Below are 25355 nucleotides of genomic sequence, written 5' to 3'. Positions count from 1 at the left end.
ATTTTTTCTACCTCAACCTACAAGTCTTACTTTTGATTCTCCTCCCATTTTTCTGGGGCCAGGAGTGAAGAGGGTAGAGAGGATGGTAAGAAAGAAGCTGTGTGCTGCTTAGTTGCCACCTGGGGTTAAACTGAATTTCAATCAGTTATTGTTTTGGGGCAAAAAATAACAATACAAATGTTACTGGTCAGTGTGTTCAAGGAGTGAGGCAAAAGGAAAGTACTATCACAGAATATTCTGACTTGGAAAGAACCCACAAGGATCATCGAGTCCAACCCTTTAAATGAATGGCCCAGACAGGGACTGAATCCACAACCTTGGCATTATTAGCACCATGCTCCAACCAATTGAGCTACTCTCATACAACATACTGCAGTCCACATAACATGGGGAAAAAGAAAAAAAGCATGAGAGGGAAGACCACTAATATGGAATAGTAGGACTAGCAGGACATCTCTCAGCCCATCCCTGAAACAAAGCAGGTAGATCAAACTTATTCTTCAACTGCTGCTGTCCTCAAGTATCCATCTCTCCCCTTCCTGAGAGTTGGCAGAGTGAGTCCATTTCTCAGTTTGGGATCCCACTTTAAGATCAAACCTCCCCCATCTCAATTCTTCAATTAATAGATTCATCTTATTCTGTCATCTTAAAACACTTACAGACCTACTGTCCTATCAGAGTGACTTGAACAACAACTATAACCCCTCGGTTTGGGAGACTACAAACTGCTGGAAATTAAACTCCTCACTTCAAACATAATAAAGGTAATATAGAATGTGCTATAAATTATTATAGTCCAGCTGCACCTCCTGTGTAGTACACTAAAGAGTGAGTAATGCGACAGAGATCCTAGGCGACAAAGCTCCATGTCCCACAGCTTTCGGTTTTGTACTAGAAACTTAACAGAAGTCAATTGAAGCACAAAGCATAGGCCTTGACGTTTTCAACAATGCGCTTTGAACTAAAGAAGTAAACTCTACACCGTCAACAAGTAGCAAATGCTTTGTAACCCTTAGCAATTTCCACGACGATTTGAAATGTGTTTCCAACACTAAAAACTTTCACATTATTCTCCAAGCGGTTTAATGAGTACCACTGTGATCATTCCGTGTTATGCCCTGGTACAGGAAGCAAATTCCAGTTTGAAGTCCATGCAGCTCGTAGCAGTAAAAGGACCTTTATCATCTTACTGTCACGTCCAAAGCCTCTATACTGCCCTAGAAGTATCTGCTTGCTAGAGAAAGTCCCCGTCAGGGTGGGAGTCTCTCTCCGTGTGACCCGCAGTCCGACCCTGCTGACCCGACACACGTTCCTGCAGACCACCCTAAGCCCGCCCGTGACCCTCTCCCGCAGACCTGCACTCCCTTCGCCCCCAGCTCTGCCGGGGACGGCCTCACCGGCCCCGCCGCCGGCTCCTTTACCTGGTGAAGAACTCAGCGAAGCTGCTGCCGGCGCCGGCGATGCCCACCCGGTGCCGGGCCCTCTCCGCGGGCTCCTGCGGCGGCGGTGCCGGCTCGGCGGCCGCGGTCCCTCCGTGGGGCAGGTGCTCCGGGGCGCTGCGGCGGCGGCTCACCTCGTACGTGTTGCGGGAGTTCAGGTTCACGTCCGTGAAGCCGAGGGGCGCCGGGGGCAGAGCGGCGGGCTCCGCCCGGTCCCGGCAGCTCTGCGCGCCGGGGGCGGCCAGCGCCCGGCTGCCGGCGTCGCCCCCCGGGCTGCGGGGCGGCGAGGGGCTCTCGGCCGCCGCCCCCCCGCGCCGCTCCGCCTCGCTCCGCAGCCGGCAGCTCCTCAGCGGCTCCTCCAAGGTGGTTCCCGAGGGGACGCCTCCCGCCGGGCAGGGGAGGAAGCCCCCGTTCTGCAGTTTCGCTTCCTCCTCCTCCGGCCCCGGCTCATCCCGTCTTGCCCGAAGGGGCGGCGGCGGTTCCTGCGGCGGCAGCAGGAAGCCGACGTCCCCGTTGGTCATCCTCCCGCAGGGGCCCACGGCGCAGGCGGCTCCGTTCGCGGGCTTCTCCGGGCAGCGCTTCCCACCCGCCGCCGCGGCGGGGCCGAGCGCCGCCAGGTACCGCTGCAGCAGCCGGTCCTGCCCCGGCCCGCCGCTCCGCCGGCTCGAGCCCCGGCTCCCATCCCGCTCCCCGTCCTCCTCCTCCTCCGCCGCCTCCTCCTCCGCCGCCTCCTGCCGGCCCGCGGGAAGCACGGCTGCGCCGCCCGGAGCTCCGGCATCGTCCGGCCCCACCATTTGCCGCCGCGGAGCCCCGGGGGCGCGGCGGGGGCCGGGGCGCGCGCCTTCCTCCGCACCGGCGGCGCCGCGAGCGCTGGCAGCCGGCGCCGCTCTGCGCGTCGGGCAGCGGCCTCGGCGGGGGGCGGGCGGGCCCGGCACACGCAAGCGCGCGGCGCCGGCGGCGGCCCTTCCCCCCGGAAAGTCACCATAGAGAGGCCGGCAGGAAGCACCCGCCCGCTCGCCCTCCCGGCAGGGCCGCACCCGGAACCATAGAGACGCCACCCAGACAGGCGCTGCCCTGCCGGAGGCGCTGCGGAGGCCGCGGGCCCGCCCCTCGGTACCGTATGCCTCCTAAAGGCCCGCGGCGCGCAGCACCTACCGTATTACACCGATGAGCTGCGGCTGCTGAAAGCACGTCCCGGCGTCCTCAGCCCTCCGTCCCTGGCCCAGAGCCGCTCCTGCTGGGATTGAGCGCTTTGTCCCGGCTCGCCGGGAACCGGCCACACGCTCTGCGCCCCGCGGGCTCTTAGGAGAGCGGCGGAGGGCCCAGAGAGCCCAGGCACCGGTGTCCCTGCGGGGCCGGAGCTGTGGGCACCGGGGACGGGCAGGGCAGCATCGCTTTTTGGAGGAGACAGGACCTGCCTGAGCTTTGGGGGAAACGGCACGGGGAGAAAAGGGAAATGAGATCGGCACTCCGAAATCCTGGGGTGCATCCTCCCCGACCAAGGAATGGGATGTCATAGCTCCTCAGGTTAACACTCGGGAGGTGGATGGAGAACATTTACAGGTCCCATCAGCTCTGTTTCCCACCACACTTCTCAGAGAAAAACCAAGTTATTACAGTCCCTTCGGCCCAGCAGGACAGCAAGAGAGCAAGGCCACAGGCCACACGCAAAATAAGAGGCAAAGGGGCTTCAAGTCCCCAAAAAAGCAGTAACAGCATAGGTGCTATGCTCGCTCGTGTGGGCTACCCCTCATCCTAGACAAACACAAAAAACAACACCCCAACCCAACAGATTACTTATGTATTCCAACACTAAATAGTCACAGTTAGTAGCACGGGAGGTGCCATTCTCCTGGAAATCCTTGACCACAGAAGTTCTCCATTTAATAACCCCACCTTCTAAGGTGTTCCAGCATGGTGGAGGGCCTTGCTTTTAAAGGCAGGCAATGGAGCATCCCCAGAGGGAGGTGTGACCCACCAAGGGAAGGAACAACCTCTTTTTAATCTTCTTTTTTCTTTCTTTTTTTTTTTTTTTTTTTTTAACCCTTAAAATTGTGAGCATTTTGGAAAGAGAGGTTTAAGTTGGGATTCTTCATCTACATAAAAAGTTGATGCTTTTCATTGTGTTGTGGCTTCTTGTTAGCACTTTGCAATATAAAGTCTGGGCTTTGCTCAAGTTAATAAAAAATAGTAATTTTTTTATTTTCTTGTCATTTTGTAACCGTACTTTTGAGGTTAGAAGTGCAATACTGGTGTTATACACGCAACAAGGAAGTCTCATCTCACCCCTTTCGACTTGAGTAACTGGCAAATAGTTGGGATCTCAAATCTGATTTGACTATCTTGATAGCAGGCATGCAGCCTCATCCAGCTACAGCTGTGCCAAATAAGGGATCATCTTTGACCTCAACTGCTTGCAAAAATCCCCAATAAATATATTTAATAAATAAATAAAGAAATATCCTATCCTTTGGATAGGCTTGTGGGAACACTTTGTACCCTGCTTTGGTCAAAAGAAACCATTAACAAAGATGAACCAATTAAGCTTTTTTTTTTTTTTTTTTTTTTTTTTTTTTGTTAGCTAAAGCTTTCTAATTAAGGTTTTTGCTGTAACTAAGATGGTAGGCTTTTTGTTCTCCACCGTGATTCAGGGCATCTCAGACACATGGAGACTGATCACTGCCTGCTGAGTGAACATACATGCTGGGAGCTATGGAGGCTCTCTTGCCTTTACCAGTGAGGATTTCAGGTTTAAGGAAACACTCCGATCCAGACAGTGTCTGTGTTCATTCTCTTTCCACAAAGTGTTCATTGTTTACCTGGGCTGCTCTACGGCAGTGTCACCCTTGAACAGACTTCAGTGATTTCATTACTGCAGCAGCAGCAGCAAAGCAGTACCAGATGTTAAACACGCTAAGCAAAATGAAGACTGGCAGTGAGGGCTTGTGGTGAACTGATTTCTGTCAGCTGGTAGTTACGCCAGGGTTTCCAAAGGATAGCACATTGTGTTGCACAAAATAAGACCATTTGGCTGATTGGATTTGCATTGATTTCCACCTCCAGGACTGTTGTGGTTTAATCCCAGACAGCAACAAAGGCCCACACAGCCACTCAATCTCCCCATGGGATGGGGGTGTGAAAAAATGAGGAAAACCATAGGTTGAGTTTAAGACACTTTAACAGGTAAAGCAAAAGGTGTGTACACAAGCAAAACAAAGCAAGAAATTAATTCAGCACTTCCCATTGTCAGGCAAATGTTCAGCCAGTTCAGCTCAGTCTGATTTGAATGAGCAAGGATGAGCAGGTAGTCTGCAGAATGTTGTGAGCTATCCACAGGGAAGAAGTAGGACTTCCAGCAGATTATAAATGAGGAAACTGTAATTTATAATTTGTTGCCAAAGACTGAGAAAAAACACTAGTCTGTAAAAAAACTCAAACAACAAACTGTACAGCTAAGAAGCCAGTGCCCATCCTCCTCGATAACTCCTCGTTATCAAAAGGACAGCGTAACAAGGACTCCAATATTAGTCTAACTCTTGTGCCAATCAATGCTGCTAATTGAAATACCCACTTAACAGATGCACCCATAACCAGCATGTAGCTGATGGTTTCTCAGAGCTGTTTCATTACTTCTCTAATTAAAATAAGGAATGGCTTCCTCAAATCCATGTATAGGAAGATCTAGGGCCCCCAAAACCTCAGATGTTCTTCTATTTGCAATATAGTTGTGATCTCTGGCAGTTCACTCCCTTTGAAGGGAGAAGAGGCTTTCTCTTCTTTGCAAATGTTGCTTTGGAAAGAACATCTTGCACCCCACTAATAGCAGTTTGCACTTTTAATACAAAGCCCCCTGGACAAGATCTCATCACAGAGTGTAAATAATAATTAATTAAGTTGTTTGGCAGACTCCTGCACACTGAAAGCTTCTCCTTGGCACACTCCCAGTCCTGCTGCTGTTCTAGAATTAAATTACACTGCTTGTGGATCAAACATGCTGTATACTTGTATTAAGACAGTTCAGTCTGTATTGCTTTGCTTGTGTATGTTTTTGCTTGTGGCGGTTCAAACAGTGCTAAAACCACTCTGAGCACTGCTGTGGGCTAAGCTGTACTTGTCGTTGCTCTGTTAGGTACCAGGAGCCTTTCCAGGTTATTGACAGTCACTGGAAGACTCTCCTTCCATGTAACCTCCATGTTTGCCACTGCCAGACAGGGCTAATTAGATGATATGCCTATATATAGACTTCTGTTCCCTTCTGACTATCACCATCAAAATACAGAAAAGCCAAAGACTCCAATGTATCCAAATGCTCCTGGTTTAAATGACCTTAGAGCCACATGGACAGAGAGTTACCTGGAAATCAGAAATCACTCATCTGAAATCAGGTTAAAATAGAAACAAACAGAAGTGTTTAATACCACATCCAAAACAGATTTGTAATCACACATGTTCTTAACAGTGTAGAAGAAATGAACTAAAGAAATTTAAAATCCACTTCTGTTATGATCCAAAAGTCTTTTGATTTCCTCTTTCTATCCAGTTAAACAATTAGACACTTACTTACCTGGTCCACAGTATTAGGTATGTCCATGTCAACCAGAAACCTCCTTGTGTGTTCACAGTGACTTCAAGTTTTCTCTTTCTTTTTGTTGAAATTCACCCTTTGAGATGCACAAAAATGGGCAGAGAACAGACACAGACGAAGCGGAAGAAAAGGAACAAGTAAGAACCAATGGGCAACACAGGACTTCATGTTTCTCAGCCTGAGATTGTCACTGGGTTAGGCAGTAACTCTGTGTTGTTAGGGGAGGCATATTTTTGGGGTGAAGGAAAAGTGAGGTCACTGTAACGAGAAGGAGATCTGAGCCCTTTTCTCCTTTCCCTGAGAACATTTTGGCCAGTTGTTCACCTACCTGTTTTGGGATTTAGAGGACCAAGAACAATTATTCTCTTACATAATTCATCAACTAATTTTGAATCACTTATATTCAGTCTCAACCGGTTTTGAAGGTTTTAAAAACTTTCTGGTTTTTAGGCAGGAGAGCTGTATGGTTCTTAGCCTACAGCAGTATATATTTTTTCTGAGAGCTCATTCAACTGCAGGGATTTTACTTTGCACTTTTCCTACCAACATTGGTCACATCCAATGACAGTGTTGACTTTTCTAAAGTTAATATGCTGTTGATAAAGATTTGTTAGTCCTCCCATATGGTAATTACAACAAATTCCTGTCTCAGTCTTGTGCTGTTTGCTTACTGTGTCATTAATACTAATAAAGTCACTTCTATGGCTGATAAAGCAAAAACAGAAAACAAAAAAGTGATTCTTGGGAATTTTTCTTTAATATTTTTTTGCCAAGTCATATTTGATTTATATTATGTAATAAAAAATAAAAATAGTGTTGTAATACACATTAAGTCTACAAGAATAGGAATATGTTTTTGCATTCTCCAAACACATCCTCTTCATAAGTTAAGTTTACATTAAATATTTAGGAATAATCTACTTGATCTGGTTTTAATCTGCCCTGAACCTACAGATGCTATGTATGAATATACAGTATGGCTCTAAAATGTTGCCCAGGCTGAGTATCAGGTCCTGGATGCTCTCAAATTTTGTCTAATAGTGGCAGGAAAAGTCCTCTAAGAAAAAACTCCACCAAGAAGAAACTTGAAAGAGTCTTTCCTCCTGAACTCAGTGAGAACTGAAAGGGGCTTAGGACTTCTTGCAAATGAAAATTTTAAATTGGATTTTATTATAAATTATTTTCTTGAGATATGACCAGCATAGAAGCTTTCAAACCTTTCATAGAAAGTTGAAGAAATTGCCACAGAATGTACAAGAGCAAATGAGTGAACAGTTTCCAGTGATACTATTAGTTTGGATTGATCTTATGGATAAAAAATAACATAATTTTTTTTGGTTATGTTTTTTTGACATAACTGTCCTAGCAATTATGTTGATTTCACAGCACATGAAGCTGTGTAGAAGATACAGATACAGGACTAAAAAGGTGGAAACAAGAGCTGCATTCCACAGTTTACAAAGCACTGCTTGTGAATGTTGAGCAAGGTCCTAAATAATAGCAAAAAGGAGTTTATCCTTAAAAGAATGAGTCTCCCTTATCTTGAGCAAACAGAATGAGATGGAGTGGTTGGAAAGTTGGAAAGGGTAAGGTTCAATTTACTGCTGTGTGTTTAAGCTGCACTGAACTGGCAGACAATCCCTCAGGAAATGCTGCAGCCAGGCACAGCCAGTAGGACTAGGACTAATCACCGACAGTGCAACAGGGGAGAAACTTATAAAGTGTGCTATCTATTAAGGACATTTGTTAACAATATTTGCTGAAGAATGTTTATTTGTACAAAGCAACATTTGGAATCATGGATGGACAGGAATGAGGGAAATGAGAAAAAAAAAAGGAGAGGCGTATATTTACTACACAGAAATATCGCTTTCTAATTATGCAGTGTTGCATCCTACACATATCCTGAGCTATTTTCCAGACAGCACTGAGAGCTTGTGTTGCTGAATTATTCTATAAAGTTTTTCATGTTATGCTCATCAGTGAAATGTCCCAATCCAACACTGCTGTAAATGGAGCTATTAGATGATGGCTGTGGCTGAATAGTGTGACAGTGGAACACTTCTCATTTTAAAGTTCCAAGGGCATAACTTATTTTATCCTGACTCAGTTTTAAGAACCAATCATACATCCTGCCTCCACTTCTCTGTGTAATTGTTTCCATAGGTGGAGCATGAAGGAAGAACCAAAAGTGACCTGTCCCCCGTCTAAACAGGGGGTGTCTCAGGGAAAGTGCCTACCATGCAATCCAGCTATAGCCAGTGCAGCTGATATTTGGCATGTTCTACCACAGGAAAAGAAGCATATACTACAGACAAGGGCTTTTGTTTATCTGTTTTTTATTCAAACACAAATTTGCTCAGCTTTTGCCAGAGAAGGAACGTGGAGCACTAGTTAGCAAGGTGTGTAAGCTGTTGGAACTTCTGGGGAAAAGTTTGTAGTCAAGGGACTCCTGCAGGATGGATTTGTTTCTGACCAGGGATAATTTCCAAGTGGTTACTACTACTGTGATCTTTACTGTGAGCACTTTCTGCGGCCTTTACCAGCGTGATGTCTGGGGAAATCCAGATAAATTTGCATATTAAGAACAAGAACTTGAATCTGAATCAATTTCCAAAGTAGTAAGTGCAGGCTGTGGAGCTGTACCTCCTTACAAGTCTGTAAGTATCCTTGAGCATCAATGCCCAGTTACTTTTCATGCTGTGGTCTAGCCATGAGCTTGCAGTAAGTGGGTAAATTAGGCTTGCCAATATGGGCTCATACCCAAATTTAGGTAACAGAAAAATTGTCCTGTCAAATGAGTGAGAGGAATATAAAGATTGCCCTAAAATATATGTTGGATAAGGATGTGGAATCCTCAGAGAAAGGGTGAATATAGGGCTGTGAAGCCTTCAAAAGGCTTTTATCTGCCTCCTGGCATCACTTCTGCCTTGCTCATATTTTCTCTACTGAACCACTGCTAATCCTCAAACACAGGTTTTCCAAGCACCAAGCCTTACTAGTGGCAGTGGCAGGATCTTCCCTTCAGGAAGAAATTGTGCATCATGCCTGTGTAGTGTGATTGTGCAGTCCAACCAGTTCTGAAAAAAAGATGAGAGTCTGAAATGCTCCTTATGAAACACTGAAATTCAGCCTATCAAGTATCACATCTCCCAGGTGCTAGAAGGCTTGCCAGCTTGCTCATAGGCTCTGTTTCACCAAATTTCTGAAATAAATGAACACAAAACAAAACAAAAAGCAATGTTATGGCTGTCTGAAATTCTTTAAAGTGAAATCATACTGATTAAAGATTAAATTTGACTTCTTAATTCTGAGCGCTGAGCACTGCCCTATGTAGACAGAAAATCCATTTGCAGTCTGTCCTTTGAAAATAATGCCCATCATTTGTCAAAAAATTATTTACAGGTTGTGGGGACATGGGAAAAAAAGTAAGGAAAATGCACATTTATTTTTAATTAATTAAAATTCACATATTATGAAGCAAAAACATCATTTATCTGCTATGTTGGAAATATTTTGTCATTAGTAGAGACAAATTAATAATTTCTACAGGGATCTGAGTATGATTTGGAAATAGTTCTGCCATATCAGTTGCTAAGAGTGAATTTCAAAAATCTTTTATTCTTCATAATCTCTGTGTGCCCTCTATTAGAAACATGGGATGGATTGCATTATTTAATCTTAATTTTAGTGCTAGTTTTATAAATCTAATAATAGTCAATGAGGCATTTGTATCTTAAAGTATACAGAGATAGCATTTTAAAATTGTGAACATTTTATTATAGACTGGTTTTCATATTATCTTCATTACTTTAACCTAGATTAAACACTAGTTAAAATAATATATGTACAGATTACTATAACAATGTCATGTATTTTGCATTCCTGTTTAGAAAACAAAACCGAAAGCACTTTTCTCTTTTCAGATGTGCCTCTCTGGAAAATGGTAGGCACAGTCATAAAATACCCAAGCAGCTGAACACATGGCTTTGTTAAATAAAGTGCAATTCAAAAACACAGCTCATGTTCAAGAAAGCAAAGACTGTATTAAAACCATCTTTCTGCCTCCTAAACCACTGGGCTGTGTAGGAGCCAACTCCAGCCCAGAATTCCTGCAGCCAGATGTGTGCTGCTCTGCCATGCAGAGGTGCTCCATGGCTGCCAGAGAATGGTGCCCAGGATCGGGAGAGTTAAAAGCACTGTCACGGGGCTGTTTGGCAACTAAAGCTTCTGGTTTTACCTTCTGGATTTGGGACTGTACCTAAATGTTACAATGGGCGTTTCATCCCTGCCTGAGTTGGCAAGGGTGTTTGCTCTGAAGGTGGAAATACTGTTCAGGCACCGGCACTCCCCCAGGAAGGTGCAGTTTGGGGGGCCGGAGGGGATAAAGTGCCAGCCCTGATCTCTCATCTGAGCTGCCTTGAGGGAGGCAGCTAACAAGAACTGAGCCAAGAGTGCTGGTAAAAACTGGACCACTAAGAACACCAGAAGAGGAAAACCAAGAGGTTCACTTATGCTAGTTCTGGGAAATAAAAGAAATAAAATCATGATAAAAGAAAGCAATGGAATGACCTTATCACTGAAAAGCAATTTCAAAAGCCAAAAACCCCAAAATGGCTAAATGATTGATGTCTATTCAAAGGTAAACCAAAGTGCAGTTCTCTTGAATTCTGGGATCCAGCTCCAAACCTGAATACTGAGAACAGCCCCAGGAACAGTAAAATACAGCAGAGAGAGAATAAGAAAGCAATTAGAAGGGTTGGTAAGGCTCTAAATGGCTCTGTGCATTTCCTGTATCACTAGAGGGTAAAGGGGATAATCAAGGAGGATTTAGGCAGTCCTGAGAAGGGGAATATTTTCTTCTCTATGTCAGTTGTAAACTGGAGGACATGATGGGAAGACAGCTACTCTTGCTCTCATCTTTTCAGTAATGAAAATGAAACTTTCTCTCAAGCTGAAAAGTACCTATAAGATAAATCAGAGCAATCCTATAATTTTAAAATGTAAGAGTCATCTTGTCTAGGTGGTATACCCATGAACTCTGAAAGCACTTACACATTAAGTGGTTAGGTGCTAGAAAAGATACACAGCTTTCATGTGAGAACTGAAAGGTCAAAATAGTGCAACTTGCCTTTATTTCTCTAGGAAATCAGTTCAACTGCGTGGTGGTCCAGCCAGCAAAAGGTGACATCTTCACAGCTGAGTACCCCTTGTGCTGTGATAAATGTTGTGGAAAAGCTATTTACCTATAGTTTTCGTTCTCCTAATGCCCTTACACTTTATTCTAATTGCAAATAGAGTCTTTCTAAAGAAGGTCATAGAAAGCATCACAGCACCCCTACAGACCAGAATTCATAAGCTCTCATATAGTAATGCTTGCTGGGGCTTCCCAAAAAGTGAATTTGGTATCTCTGGCCTTTCTATTTGGAAGAGAAGACAGGCCCAAGTTTTTCCCAGAAAAGCAATTTGGTTGGATATTACATATTTTTTATTTGTCCTTACTTAACTTTAAAGGTATTCCAAACTCAAGAGATGATTTGCTAAAAAACTCTTGGTGAAATCACTGAGAACCATATTAACTTCAAAATATGTGAAGAGCTACAGAGTGGACTCTGTATTGGACGATACAAATTCAAATTATTTCTCTTAAGTCTGAGCAGACTAAACATGCTTTCGATACTTAGCTGTCAACTTAGTTATTCATCCTCTAACTTCTCTAGACAGTTTCTGAAACAATGAATTATTCATCAACTTCCAGTTCACTCATACAGCTAATCCATATCTCTAATAAACTACTATTTTCAGCTGTAAATGCTGGATCTGCTATACACATAGATTAGTAGTCTCAGTCTATGATCAGGTTCAAAAAAGTCACATGGCATTGAAAGCATGAAGATAATATATGAAGCCACGATTATAAGTGTACAGACACACATATATGTACAAGAAGATTCTTTAGCTAAGCAGAGATGAATAGATGGATGGACAGATAATCATACTGGTTTCAGATGTAACATTACTGCTTTCAATGACAATTTTCCAAGACATTTAAAATCAATCCCCAAAGGGACTGTGAAGTCACCAGAGCTAATCCCAAACCTCAGATTAATCTGATTCACATACTGTCAATGGCTTTTCAGAAAGATGGCTTAGCCACAGCATCATTTATACCAGTGCCTCAATACGTTTTACACGGTGAGACCACATACTAAAAATTGACACTACTTCCCGAAGTTTGTTATAATAATCCTCTCCCTATTTGGACAAGATCTCAAAATTGAATTAACTGTTTAATTAACCACCATTGGTTACATTCATGTGGCAAAGCAGAAACGCTGACACTAGATCAATGTGGCTGCAACCTCCAGTTGCTGTCTATATGAGTGCACACAGCATCAGTGACACTTGGCACTAACCCTGCACACAGCTCCCAGGCACAGAGCAGATCCTGCCAGTCACCTGCTGGAGGCTCATATCCCCCAGCCAGCTGTGGCACCACGGCACAGGACTTGACAACAGCAGTGCCCTTCCAGGAGGCACCGTGAGGCTTGCGTTGAATTATCGTGTCCTGTCTGAGCACTGAGTTTTAACTTGCCTCAGTTATGCAGCTGGAATGTCAGTGAGCTAGACTGAGGCATGAGCTCCAAATGCAGTCATGGTAAACACTTAAAGGCTCAATTTTACTTTCTGAATCAGGTCTCCTTTTAATCATACATGCTATAAAATGCACTTAGTCTAGGGTAACATAATTTTACAAGGGAGAAGTGAAACAAGGAGAAAGAAAGGGGAAGAAGAGGAAATTTATTTTAGTTTCTTATATACATCTCTTCATGGAGGGAGAAAGATTTTAAATGCTGTGATTGAATTGAAAAGACATACAAAATCAAGCCATTATATACATATCGCAATATGTCTTACATATATTCTCTGGATAAGTTTATCTTTTTCATAGATAGAACAAGCTCGTAAATTTTCTGAGGTCATGAGAAGCTGATTTATCCATTCCATCAGTATTTTTTTCCATTATTTTGCACAGAACTTTCTTGTTCTATCCCAAGTAAGATAAATTCAAGAAATAGTTAAAATCAAAGCTTACAGCATTTGCAACTCACTTCACACACTAATTTTCACACAGTGTTGTTTTCCCCTGTGTTTTTCTTTCCTCCCTCTCCCATAAGCTTACTCAATCCTTCTGGCCCAATATAGGAATAAAAGCAGGGCAATGCTTCTATTTCTGTCTTTGCCACCGACTGACTCACTGTATAGTTTCTTAAGCATTTACATCTTCCACTTGGATCCTCTGGTATCTAAGAAGATGAATGTGTCTGTTGATGTTTTCTTTATGGTAAGAGCACCCACAATGTCTCCTTCTGTGCAGAATCTATTGCGCTTAGTAAGGGTTGAGTCCACACTGCAACCTTCCTATCAGTGAGGATATTAGCAGGGGTTCTGACTTCAACCTAGATGCCTACTTTAATTACAACAATTGGAAATTTATATTTTGAGATTGGTCAGTCATATTTTACTTCAACCAACAGTCACAAAATTGAGATATGGCACTCACAGATAGGCACACAAAACAGCATCATCATATACACTCTCCTTTATAATGCATGCTAAAAAGGAGCTAGACATATTCACAGAGCATAATGTGATCCTGGGAGCAGGACATACACAGAGTTATTTTAATATGGAGAATGCTGGCTATCTTGTGCTACAGAGCCCTGCAGCACTACTGTCTGCTGAATATGCAAAAGCATTGCTCTTTCCTTTTCAGTGCTGTATTGCCTTAGGTCACGCTGCTGTCCCACTTACAGTCCTTCACAAATATATTCTGTCCTTTGGGGTCATTTTATTGATGGCTAAATAAAACTAAGTGCATCAAATCAAATTAGCAAGTGTGTAGATAATTCTTACAAACTAAGATTTAGTCCTTACTATTGGAATGAACATCAGACCCCTACTGTGGTTTTCAAATGTTGGCAAAATCCTTGTATGTGGAACTACAGAAAGTGGAGTTGGTTCTTACATGCCAGCCTAAGTTATTTTTACAGCTGCTACTGCTTTAACAAAGTGTATATTTAATTAGAGAAGACTCTCCAGCAGTTGTCTGAATTATGAGTTAGTCTTACAGATAAACACATTAGCAAGAAATGTATTCCGATTTTCAGTATCATAGCAGGAACAACACAGTGGGCTACTTCATGAAGACTGTGATGTCCAAAGCACAAAGAAAATAGGATCTTAAAAAACAGGACCAAATGTTAACAATCTGTTACGAAATGGTACAATCCAACTAGTTTAGCTTAATATACTGATTTTTTTTTCACAGGGTAAGCTGCCAGCTATGCTGTTCAAGATTTATTTTAAAAATTTCCACTCTCTCGACTAATTACCAAAAATATCACGAGAGTTCAAAGGAAATCAGATACTTACTGCTTGAAAATTATTTGTATTGGAACTAGTGACTGGAATAGTTTTAATTAAAAGGCAAAGAAATAAAAAAATACCTAATGTAAAAATAAATACTGATTTCCCATGTTAGTTAATTACATTGATTGATATTTTCTATTCACATCTGGTGAAAATTCAAATCTATTTTTTCTCATGACAGGATTACTATACAAATTCTTCTAAAATTAAGGATTATACCCAATAGGGTACTTTGGGTACTTTATTGAATGTAGGCTGTAAATACGTGCTGTAATTATAGAGGTATGCATATGAAAATATGCACATTATTATAATAACAAATAAAAGACTGTTGAAACACATCAGAAGACACCTTTGGCTGAAAAATAGAGGCAGGATTTGGGTGCTGTGAACAAATTATTGCTAAAATGCAGCAGATCCAAACTAGAGATCTTAGGTTTCTGTGGTTTGGTTTCATTACATAAAAGTTCAAAACAAAAAATAAACGGCACAATAGTATTTTGGTGAAAGCAGGTTCTGACAGCCAGATTTGAGCGCGTTCCCAGTGTACGTAAAGCGACACGAAGTGACATCCTGCGCTCTAACCAAACTGAGATGTGATCGAGCTCTCCAAAAGGAGACACTAGGAAAGCTTCAGGTCCTGCCTCGCCCCCGACAAGTGCAGGTGAGGTTTGGGACGCGCTCTCCGCAGGGCGATGCTGTGGGAGAGCTCCCCGCTCGCGTTGGGAAGAGCTCTGGATGCGCGGGGGCTGCAGCCGCGGCGCCGCCAGCGCCCGGAGCCGCTCTGTCCCGGCGCTGCGGGCGGAACGCGGGGCTCCCACCGCGGGACGGCTCCTCGCTGCGGCCCCGGGAGCGGCGGCGGCCAGCCGGGAGGCGAGAGCTGAGGCCCCGGCAGCCGGCGGGTGAGAATCCCGGGCCGGCCCGAGCCGCCGCGGGGCACGCCGAGGGCGGCGGGCAGAGATGCCCCCGCGGGCCGCCGCTCCCCCAGGCGCGGGCGGCGCTGGCCCGGGGGGGTCCCACAGCCGCCGCCTCGGGCTCTGTCCCTCCGGCGGGAGCGGCCGCGGGGCCCTGGGGCAGCAGGGCCGGCCCTTGCGCCGGGGCTGCGCCCCCGATGGGGAGCGCGGCGCTGGGGGACGGCCCGAGGGTGCTGCGGGCACTCACCGGGTGCCTGCTGGGCGCCCTGGTGCTGAGCACGCTGCTGGGCAATGCGCTCGTGTGCCTCGCCATCCTGCGCTTCCGCCACCTCCGCAACAAGGTCACCAACTGGTTCGTGCTGTCGCTGGCCGCCTCGGACCTCTGCGTGGCCCTCTTGGTGATGCCCTGGAAGGCGGTCACTGACGTGGCTGGAGGCTCCTGGCTCTTTGGCAGCCACTTTTGTGATACCTGGGTGGCCTTCGACATCATGTGCTCCACCGCCTCCATCCTCCACCTCTGCATCATCAGCCTGGACCGGTACTGGGCCATCGCCAGCCCCTTTCGCTATGAGCGCAGGATGACACAGCGCCTTGCTTGTGCCATGATAGCCATGGCCTGGGCTCTCTCCATCCTTATCTCCTTCATCCCGGTGCAGCTACACTGGCATAAAGCCAAGGACAGTAGAGATGCAGGCTCCTGGCTACTTGGGACACCCCGCTGTGATGTCAGATTGAACCGCACTTACGCCATCACCTCCTCCCTTATCAGCTTCTACATCCCCGTGGCCATAATGATCATCACCTACACCAGGATCTACAGAATTGCCCAGGCCCAGATCCGCCGCATCTCCACCCTTGAGAGAGCAGGGGGACAGCGGCCAGCTCCTGAAAAGGAGTCCACCTCCTCTTTACGGAGCTCCTTGCACAAGGAGACCAGGGTGCTGCAGACCCTTTCTATCATAATGGGAGTCTTTGTTTGCTGCTGGCTGCCCTTCTTCCTGCTGAACTGTCTGCTGCCCTTCTGTCAGCCCAGCCTGGAGGAGGACCCTGAAGGACAGTCACTTTGTATTGGCCAAACCACCTTCGACGTCTTTGTGTGGTTTGGCTGGGCCAACTCTTCAGTGAATCCAGTGATCTATGCTTTCAACGCAGACTTTAGGAAGGCTTTCAGCAATCTCTTGGGCTGCCAGTGCTGCTGCTGTGGGGCACCCAAATGCCCTGTGGAGAGGGTCAATTTCAGCAATGAGCTGGTTTCCTATCACCATGACAGCACCTGCCAGAAGGAAGGAGCTGTGGCATCCTCAGTACCTCCTGCTGCCGTCACTGCCTGGGTGCAGTCCGTGCCCCACGCCAAAAGCCTCCAGGGAGAGGACAGCGGTGAGATGTCGTCTATGGAGAAGAGGGTTGTGACTTCTCAGACACAGACTGCCCCTGGCAGCAGCCCCAATAGTTGTCAAGTGCCAGCTATTTTGCAATTGGGTTGCAAGGCAAAGCCATCCCTGGAAACTGTTTCCCCCTGTACAGGACTTGGTCAGTGTGAGGGACCCCATTGCCTTGTTTCAGAGGGATGAGTGATTAAACACTTCTCACATACACAGCCACCACACAGGGAGATTCTCCTTCTCTCCATGTAAGTTCCCCAGCAGCAAAAGTTTCATGCCAGAGGGAGGGAAAAACACTGCTCTTACCACAGAGGGGTGATAGGCATATGGAGTCCATTCCAAAGGCACATAGCAGCCACAGTCCACTGCTTAAAGGTTCTGCTGCTGACCATTTAGTATCTGCCACTAACCACCATCCTTACCCCATTTTTTCTGTCTCTCATCTATGATGGATTTTCTCTGATTTATCTCAGGAGGAAGATGAAGATGCAACTGTCCAGAAAGAGACAGCAAGAATGCTTACACTGCAAGAGTTTTTTGGGCATTGTCTCATAGATGGCACAGATGATATTTTTCAGAATAGTGATCCGTGCTGAAAGGACAGCAGCAAGAAGAGACTCTCCTCCCAGTGATCCTCCTCCCTGTGATTTTAAACCATGTGTAGTTCTTAAGTTCCTGTATGCATTTTCCCCATCATTAATTCTTATGGGAAAATATGCTCTTGCTATCCTGCTCTTTTCAGGAATGTGTCCTTGGGGAATACTTGGGTGTGACTGCAATCTGTTCTTCATGGGCTGCACTGGCAGGACAAGAAGTAATGGGCTGTAAGGAAGACCAAGGCAAGAATTTGGGAAAACTTCCTAAGAATAAGGATAATTAAGCACTGGACTACGTTCCCTAGGTAAATTATGACATCTCTCTCAGTAAAATGACTGTAAGCTTCTGTCAGATATGACAGTGACAATGTTGATCCTGCCTTGGGGCAGAGGCACAAAGCAATGGTCTCTTGAGATAATCTCTAGTCCTGCTTTACTATGACAACGTCTCCTTAAGAAGCATTGAGTTTGAGATGTTCGGCTGTGGGGTTTTTGCATGCAACTATCCTGAGATATTTTCTTGAAAGCAAAAAGGTACAGATAAGAATTTGAGATGCCATTGGTATACTTCCTTTATTTTAGTGATTATTAATGTTTCTGAGCTTTTAACAACTATGATTCAGCATATCTAGCACCTCCTCTGGAGCGCAACCCTGAAATAATCCTGGTGTTGCCTTAAAAAAGATTCAAGGTAAGGTTTTTTTTGTTTTGATTCCCATTGTTTAGTTTCTAGGTGATCATATATGAACTGTACATGGATTCAGGTGTTAAAGATTCAATTTGTGAGAATATTTTCCTCAATACATTTCTTTCTTCTTACTCAGAACAGAAACACAAAAGAATGTCAAAATCTAAATCCTTAAAAAAAAAAAACAAAAAAAAAAAAACAAAAACCAACTCAAAAATTGTATCTTCAACTAAGAGACATCTTATCTCACCCTCTCTACACTAAAACCCATCCTGGAGAGATACTGATAAACCTGACAAGATACTACCCTGAAGTGTGACTCCCCCATTGCCTGCTTCCCTTCTGTTTTTGTTGCATGAGCTTCAGCTGGCTCCATCCCTCAAGGAGTGAACTGTCCCTGCCCACACACATCTTCCAGCTCATGGGCAGGCACTCTTCTGGCAGTCAAGGCCACACATGAAATTATTATGCACAGAAGATAATTTTTCTTTTTTTTTTAGTATGTGTAGAGTCTCATTAGTTATAAAAGATGTTAATTAATGGAAGAGAAAGATTTACCTTCTCATGAGGTTTGCCCTGCTATGGGGGCTGTCTTGCCCAGGAATTAGGTTGCACTTACTATTTAGAGTGATGATGAAAATGGTGAAGGGCAGAGTGGGTAGCAGAAATTAAGCAATGGATATATTTGAATAATGTTTTCTCTTGAGAACAAACAAAAATGCATGGTAGCTTCAATCTATGAAACTATATTTGTGTTAAGAATGGAAAAAGCTATTTGTGTCAGTGCTTGTGGCTATAGTTTAAATATGCTTCATTAACAGGTCAGATTGTACATAAAAATAAATGTACATTTTCCTGAAGAAAAACTCCTTGTCTTTACTGCAGCTTTTTAAAGTGACAACTTGAAATTGGTTTTTGTAAGTGATGTTGGAAATAATTGTTTGTAGCTACTTGCTAATGGTTATTACTGATGTGCAGATGATACACATTACAGTAGTTTACAGTTGTAAGGTCTGCTGCAATAAGTGCAGTGCAATGATCAAGACTGCAATAAATCTCAGAAATTGCATATTATAAACTCTTTTTCTCATTTTCAGCAGCATATTACTGAAGGTACTTCTTATGAAACTACACCACATAGCTATTCAGACTACGTCTGCTGTTGCTGATTTAATAACATAAATATTGATACTCTATGTAGTTTTATTTTCTTAGAATGGGAAGCATTCTAGAGATCACCCACTTCTGTGAAGAGTAAATGAGCAAGACTTATTTTTCCTAATAACTTTTTTGCAATGATTAACTGTGACTTCTGACTGACATTTTTCTCATGACAGGGCAAGCTGCTGGGTTAGACTACACAAGATTAATAGTGTTAAATTCAAGTGTGATAAGAGATATTAAAATTATTACAATAAGCCAATGTTTACTTCAGCAGAAATAAAGCAAAATTATTTCCTATTTACACTATTGCAGCCACTCAAAAGAAGTATCTTTCAAAGCAAAAACTTGGCAGGGCTTTGTTATCTATTTCTGGGTCACAACTTGGCTTGGCAGGGCAAAATAAATCACAAACAGTAAAGTTATTTTTTTAGGAAGTTCTGTGGCTATTCCTCAAATGCAGTTTTTATAACTCAGGTCACCAAATCCACATTATCTCCTTATGGATTCACCACAGTATATGTGAGGTATTTCACTGACTAAAAGCAGTTCATTTCCATAATAATACCACATCAGAGTACCCCATTTACAATACCATTAACATCACAGTGACCTAAAAATAGCTTCTGAATAGCCCTGGTGTCAAAACAGTGCAAGTCACAGATACTTTATTGAAACACTCTTGTTAGCCAGTGCCTAAATGTCTGAATCAAAACACAGTTCAGTGCAGCAAAGAATGAGTGCTGGGGTTTACAACGTATAGCAAATGCCTCCTCTGTTCAAATAATTCCTGCTCTCTTTCTTTCTGTCAGTCTATAAAGTTCTCAACCAGATGCAAGTCTTATTTCTTTATTATATACTTGAGGTAAATACAAAATTCTTGTGGTCATAGAAAAGCTCAAGTAGCTGAGGTTATGAGCAAATGAAGGACCCAGTGGAAATATCAATGTAAGGAAAAGAAGATCACACCTCAATTGTATGTATCACACTTCCATTTTTTTTTCTTATCCCTCTGGTTAGTGCCAGATGCCTTAACATTTCAGTTAAACTTTCAGTGAGAAACAGCTGACCTAGGCTGCAGAAAGAGAAACCTGTTACACAACTCAGTTGTCAGAGTCATCTGTTGCTGCTCTGCTTTTGCCAAAATCATGCCTCTTGTGCTGGATTTCAGATGAGGCACCTACACACACCATATTAAGCATGCTTCAATCACTTGAATATCAGTAAAAATTGTTTTGTGAAAAAGCCTGTATTCTTCATAAACTGTTTTTATGGAGGTTGAAGTGGCTTTCTGGGTATGAGCCGTTATCAGTCCCATCCCCCTGGACTCTGATGTACCTAAGTGGTTTCATCACCATGGTTACACACTCCCACCATATAACTTTATCTCACTGAAAAATAGTTTGACTCACTTTCCTGAAACCTCTTGCCCTTCCCACTGTAAAGAGACACAGTAGGATGCACCTCCTGGGCACCGGCTCTCCTCAGATTTCTAGTTCTCTTAAGAACCAATTTGTATTTACACCAAAGAAAGGCACAAAGATGTTATACACCAGTTTGTCTGGGTTTTTTTTTTTGCATATTTGGCTTGAGAAAACTTACTGGAATCCTGATCTGACCTTTTATTCCTTCCCAGCCCCTACTTGTGCCTAATCATTGAAGACATTTAAAAAAAAATAGGGCTTATGAATGAATTTCACATTTTTCTTAAATTAGGTAGCTACATGATAGGAAAACTGCTAATCAGGGGAACTACTGACAGCAATGAATGATGTTAGGACCTGTAGCCAAGATTTTTCACATGTGCATAGTACAAAATGAATGAAGATGCTAGGGAAAATGTAGGTTTATCTTCATCAACAAGAGGAGAATTTCATCTTGAGACAGTTTTAGTTTATTTTAGGTAGTGAAAAGACATCTGTAAAATTTGCAGAAAGTGTTGCTAGGTTCCCCTTTTTTTGTTAAAGAAAATTTTCACAGAGTTTTCTGCAGTTCAAAGTTCTAATAGATTTTTAATTAATTAAATTCATCTTTGCTCTGACCCTCAGTGAGAGCACATCACTTCATTTTACTCTTTTCATATTTAAATCTGAACTGGCTGAATGGAGTCTATATACACTATTTCATGGGCTCACATCTTGAGATGACTTTTGCATGAAACATGTGAGCAAGTTCTCTGAGCATTTATTACAGTCAGGGGAAATCTAGGCCAAAGAGTCAAACATGTCTAGAGCAATTTACTGAATCAAGTGATTCAACTTTCTTCAGGGTAAGAGGAAAAACTGGCTAGACTGACTAGCTGATGGGGAAAAAAGCCAGTGATGCAGGATAGTAAGAGAATAATGGGAATAACAAGATCCAGTGCTCAAACAAATTAATTGCAATTTTTTTGCTTTTGGTAACAGCCTAACCAGCTAGAGATTTTAAATGAAAGAATGCATAAAACAGCACTGAGTATAGAATATTTACTAATGTCCAAGTCAATAACATAATCATCAGAGATAACATCATGACAAATGTCCTTGATGCACATTTGCTAATGGAAGGAGAGAAATACATAGAAGAGCTGAGTTTCAAGAGATGAAACTGGTAATTAGACATTGCCTCTTATGTTTTGGATTATAGCAGAATATCAGTACTTCCAAACCACATTGTGACAATAAATTAACAGATAGTGGTGATTAATAACCCTAATTTCCACTCTTAAGAATGTTTATCCTGTAGTACCATGCATCCAAGCTATGAATTAGTTTCACAAGACTGACACTTAGTGTGCTACCAGCCTACAGTTTTTAAGTTCTTCAAGGGTTTAAAAGAGTTTAAAAACCCCAAACACCTGTTACATCACAGGTAACATAGAGCAGCTATTACTGGGAACAAGAGGGCTTTGGGGACCCAGCAGTTCACTGCAGGCTTCTTTCAAAAAGGAGTTAGATTTTCACTTTGTTGCCGACAGGTTGTGCTACTGAAAAGGTACAAAGTAGTTTGAATGATGTTTGTAGTGGAAGTTGTTTCCTTGAAGTGCGTTAAAAAGCTACTGTGATGATCCTTAGAGGCATCACCTCCTCACACAAGGGGTGAATCCAGGGACAGGGGAATAGAAATAAAACAGAATGCCTCTTGTGCTGATCTGATATCTGACAGTCCAAACTGATTTTATTTGCCACACAGGTCACTGCACTCACTACTACCATCACTTCTGGTTCCAGATAAAGCACAACAGTTGCTTATCTGAATATGTAATACTTTTTTTTTTTTTTTTTAATAAAAGCAGCGTTTTATTTTGCTTCTGAATACCCCCTTTGTGAATTTAAGCCTAACTTTCAGTGACAGGCAAGCTAGACAGGCACAAAATTTGAATTGTAAATGCTTTGTTGAGCTTCAATTGTGGTTCAGTATGCATTACTTTATAAAGCTGAAATGTGTAATATTGGGGTGGCATAAACTGAGCTCAGACAATGCCTCAAGTTATATGCTTCCAAATATATATTTTTTCTTTTAGTGTTGCTACAACATTCCTGTTCCAAATCATGAGAGTCATTCCTGGGAAACACACTGACCAAAGATGAAGGAAAAAGATAAAAATAATAACCTTGGATGTAGAACAGTAGTACAGGGGAAAATTTTCACATCATTTAATGCCATCGATTATTGACACTAATGTTTCTGCATTACTTAGAAAAATCATCATTTCCTTTCAAGAAATGCTCATTGCTGTCTCTGAGCCTCAGCTATAAGAATGTTTCCAATGAAACAGGAATATTTTAGCATTATATTCTGATTTACACTATAGGATTAAAGAGGCAGAAGACCCATCACTCTTGGCAAGGGTATCACATGTGGTAAGAAAGGAGAAAAGCCCTGCATCAGAGAAGATGATGCAAAGAGCATGCTGCTCCACGACAAACACTTTAGAACATCAGCCTAGTGAGACAGGTTACCACAGAAAACACAAAGAACTGCAGCACCCCCAAGGGGTTAACTGGGGAGAACTGGGGATGTGTTGAGCAGAAGGTGTCACTGTGATTATGATAGCCCTTGGGCTGAGCATCTAACATCATCCAATCTTGTACCACAAAAGAGATTTTCCCCCCCTTTCAGTCTGCCTGCATGCAATCCCACTGTCCTGTAGTGCCTGCTGCCGGGCATCTTCCAGGCAGCTCCTTCCCTGCCAGGCGCTGGTATTTGCTATGATTCTGTTACTGCCTGACCCAGTAATTCTAAAGGTCTCATCATTATGCTCTTCTAATCAGCCAGGGTGTAGAAAAACTATTTGCCATTTCTAATTGAGCCTTTTAGGCCCAGAGAGACCAGGATGCAGAAAAGAGAAAGCAACTTTAACTGCCTAACACAAGACACAAATCTGACTGTGTTGGATGTGGAAACTCAGTGGCGTTTGTAGTGACAAGGCAAACACAAAAGAGCAAGATAGTCAACTGCCTTAAATAATATTACATTTTTAGTTCTTTTTTCAGTTGTTTTTCTTTGACACTTCTTTGTTATGATGTATGGTTTTTTATTTATTTGATTTTTATGCAGAATATAGTTCTTCTTAAGAAACACAACATCAAGCTTACCTGAATTTTGTAATACACGAGCCACCACTTGTATGTTGACAGAGTATACAAGGGCTTGTATAACCTGTGTATTTCTGCCCCATAAAAATCACTATAATTTATAAGACAGGGCCAACTTCATTTATAATTATAACATTAATCATAATACACCAGCATTCTCCCCACTATTTTGGAACTTTAGATAAAACCACAATTTAAAAATAAATATAATCCATAAAAAATTGAGTTCCCTTAGAAAAACATCCAGGTAAATGACAGGTAAATGACATCTTTCACAATTATCCCTTTTGACATTTACTTTTTGCTGTAATAGTTTACTATCAGCTCCCACCACGGAAAACCAATCTCCAGCCTTCAGCAGGTGACAAAAGAATTCAGCCCAAATAAACTGACTGTCTGGGCAAGCTAAATGTCTGAACCTCCTCCAGTTTCAGGGGAGGTGTTTTACTGTGGAGATACACAGAAAGCACTATGCATATTTTTTTATCAATTACAAGAAATGGACTATTTCTATTACTTTTTATGAAATAAAATTAAACATACCAGGACAGTTTATTGTTATAAGTTTTATAAATTTGCCATTTAGGTTTTCTGGAATTTTAACTAGAATGTGGTAGTTCAGACCTTTTGTTCTAGAAATTTTTTTTAACTTGTATTCCAGCATACAGCCTTTTTACTCAGTTCATAAGGCATTTAAAAGAACCCAGTCTTCTGTTTATAGTTCGGTTGTCAAATAATTATTATTTGTTTCCTTGTTAAAAACTCTATATTTGCATTTCTTAATGAAACCCTCAGAATTTACATTTTCAGAATGTGAAGTTTCCTTGCATTTCACGAAAAGAAGAAAAGAAAGAAGCAGTCCCAGCCCTGTGAGTTACCTCAGTGATTTTACAACATTTCCTCCCCTGTGTGGTGTGTGGGGGGCTCAGGTCATGCCTGGTACCAGGTTTTCCATCCCCAGCCGCCTGCTCTCCTCAGCTGTGCCTGCTGCTTCTGCAGTAACAACGTGCTCTCACACCATCTGATACAAGCATTCTCTGATAATATTTTAATAGCTGACCTCCTGCACCACTTTAGCTCCCCACACCCTTCTGCTCTTTAGCTCTTCTTGTCACTTAAATTATGAAAGAAGCCTTTCCTGGTGTGTTGGTCACCCCCACCACACTGCAGCCAAGAAATAGTGTCAAGATGCATTTGTTGAGCTAATTATAACACTTTATATTTCTATAAATGTTCAGATTAAATGGATTCCTCCAATCTTTCTGTTTGTGCCTAAAATAAGGGGACAAGAGCAATTCAAAAGGGAGCTCATTTTCATTCTGCAATACTAGCATGGGATTTCAGTTACATGTAGGTCTGTACATGTTGCTGCAACAAAGAGTAATGCATTTCCCACTTCTTCAAACTGACCATAGGATGACCAGCCATAAGTTCTATGAAAAGAAATGGTCTTTTTGACATTCTAATGGAGTCCTCTGCGTAGCACGAGATGAAATAAATTCCTCCTGTGATTTTCTTCACTATTACTTTGAATTACCTTAAAGAATGGAAAAGGCAAAGCTGAAGTTCAGCCTTTCACA

At 42.8% G+C, this 25355-nt stretch overlaps 2 protein-coding genes across 4 annotated transcripts in view; one reads left to right on the top strand and one right to left on the bottom strand.

The window, feature by feature from the left end:
* TBC1D12 (TBC1 domain family member 12) overlaps positions 1–2363 on the bottom strand; it is a 41289-nt gene extending 38926 nt beyond the window's left edge. For all 3 annotated transcript variants that reach the window (XM_058842131.1, XM_058842134.1, XM_058842133.1), the window contains exon 1: positions 1422–2363. In XM_058842131.1, coding sequence (XP_058698114.1) covers positions 1422–2233 — 812 coding nt within the window. In that variant the 5' untranslated portion in view covers positions 2234–2363. The remainder of the gene's footprint in view (positions 1–1421) is intronic.
* A 3744-nt stretch (positions 2364–6107) lies between these two features.
* Positions 6108–16942, top strand: LOC131580340 (D(1)-like dopamine receptor). Its single transcript, XM_058841406.1, has 2 exons — positions 6108–6161; positions 14981–16942. Exons 1-2 carry the CDS (start codon positions 6108–6110, stop codon positions 16940–16942), a joined length of 2016 nt encoding a protein of 671 aa, XP_058697389.1.
* The last annotated feature ends 8413 nt before the right edge of the window (positions 16943–25355 follow it).

This window comes from Poecile atricapillus, chromosome 6, assembly GCF_030490865.1.
Source record: "Poecile atricapillus isolate bPoeAtr1 chromosome 6, bPoeAtr1.hap1, whole genome shotgun sequence".
Classification (NCBI taxonomy): Eukaryota; Metazoa; Chordata; class Aves; order Passeriformes; family Paridae; genus Poecile; species Poecile atricapillus.
This window is presented reverse-complemented; position numbering and strand designations above follow the sequence as displayed.

Coding starts and splice junctions, on each gene's coding strand:
- LOC131580340 (XM_058841406.1), top strand. CDS start 6,108: ATGCACAAAAATGGGCAGAGAACAGACACAGACGAAGCGGAAGAAAAG. Junction 6,162..14,980: donor AAGCGGAAGAAAAGGAACAA/GTAAGAACCAAT, acceptor AGGTTCTGACAG/CCAGATTTGAGCGCGTTCCC.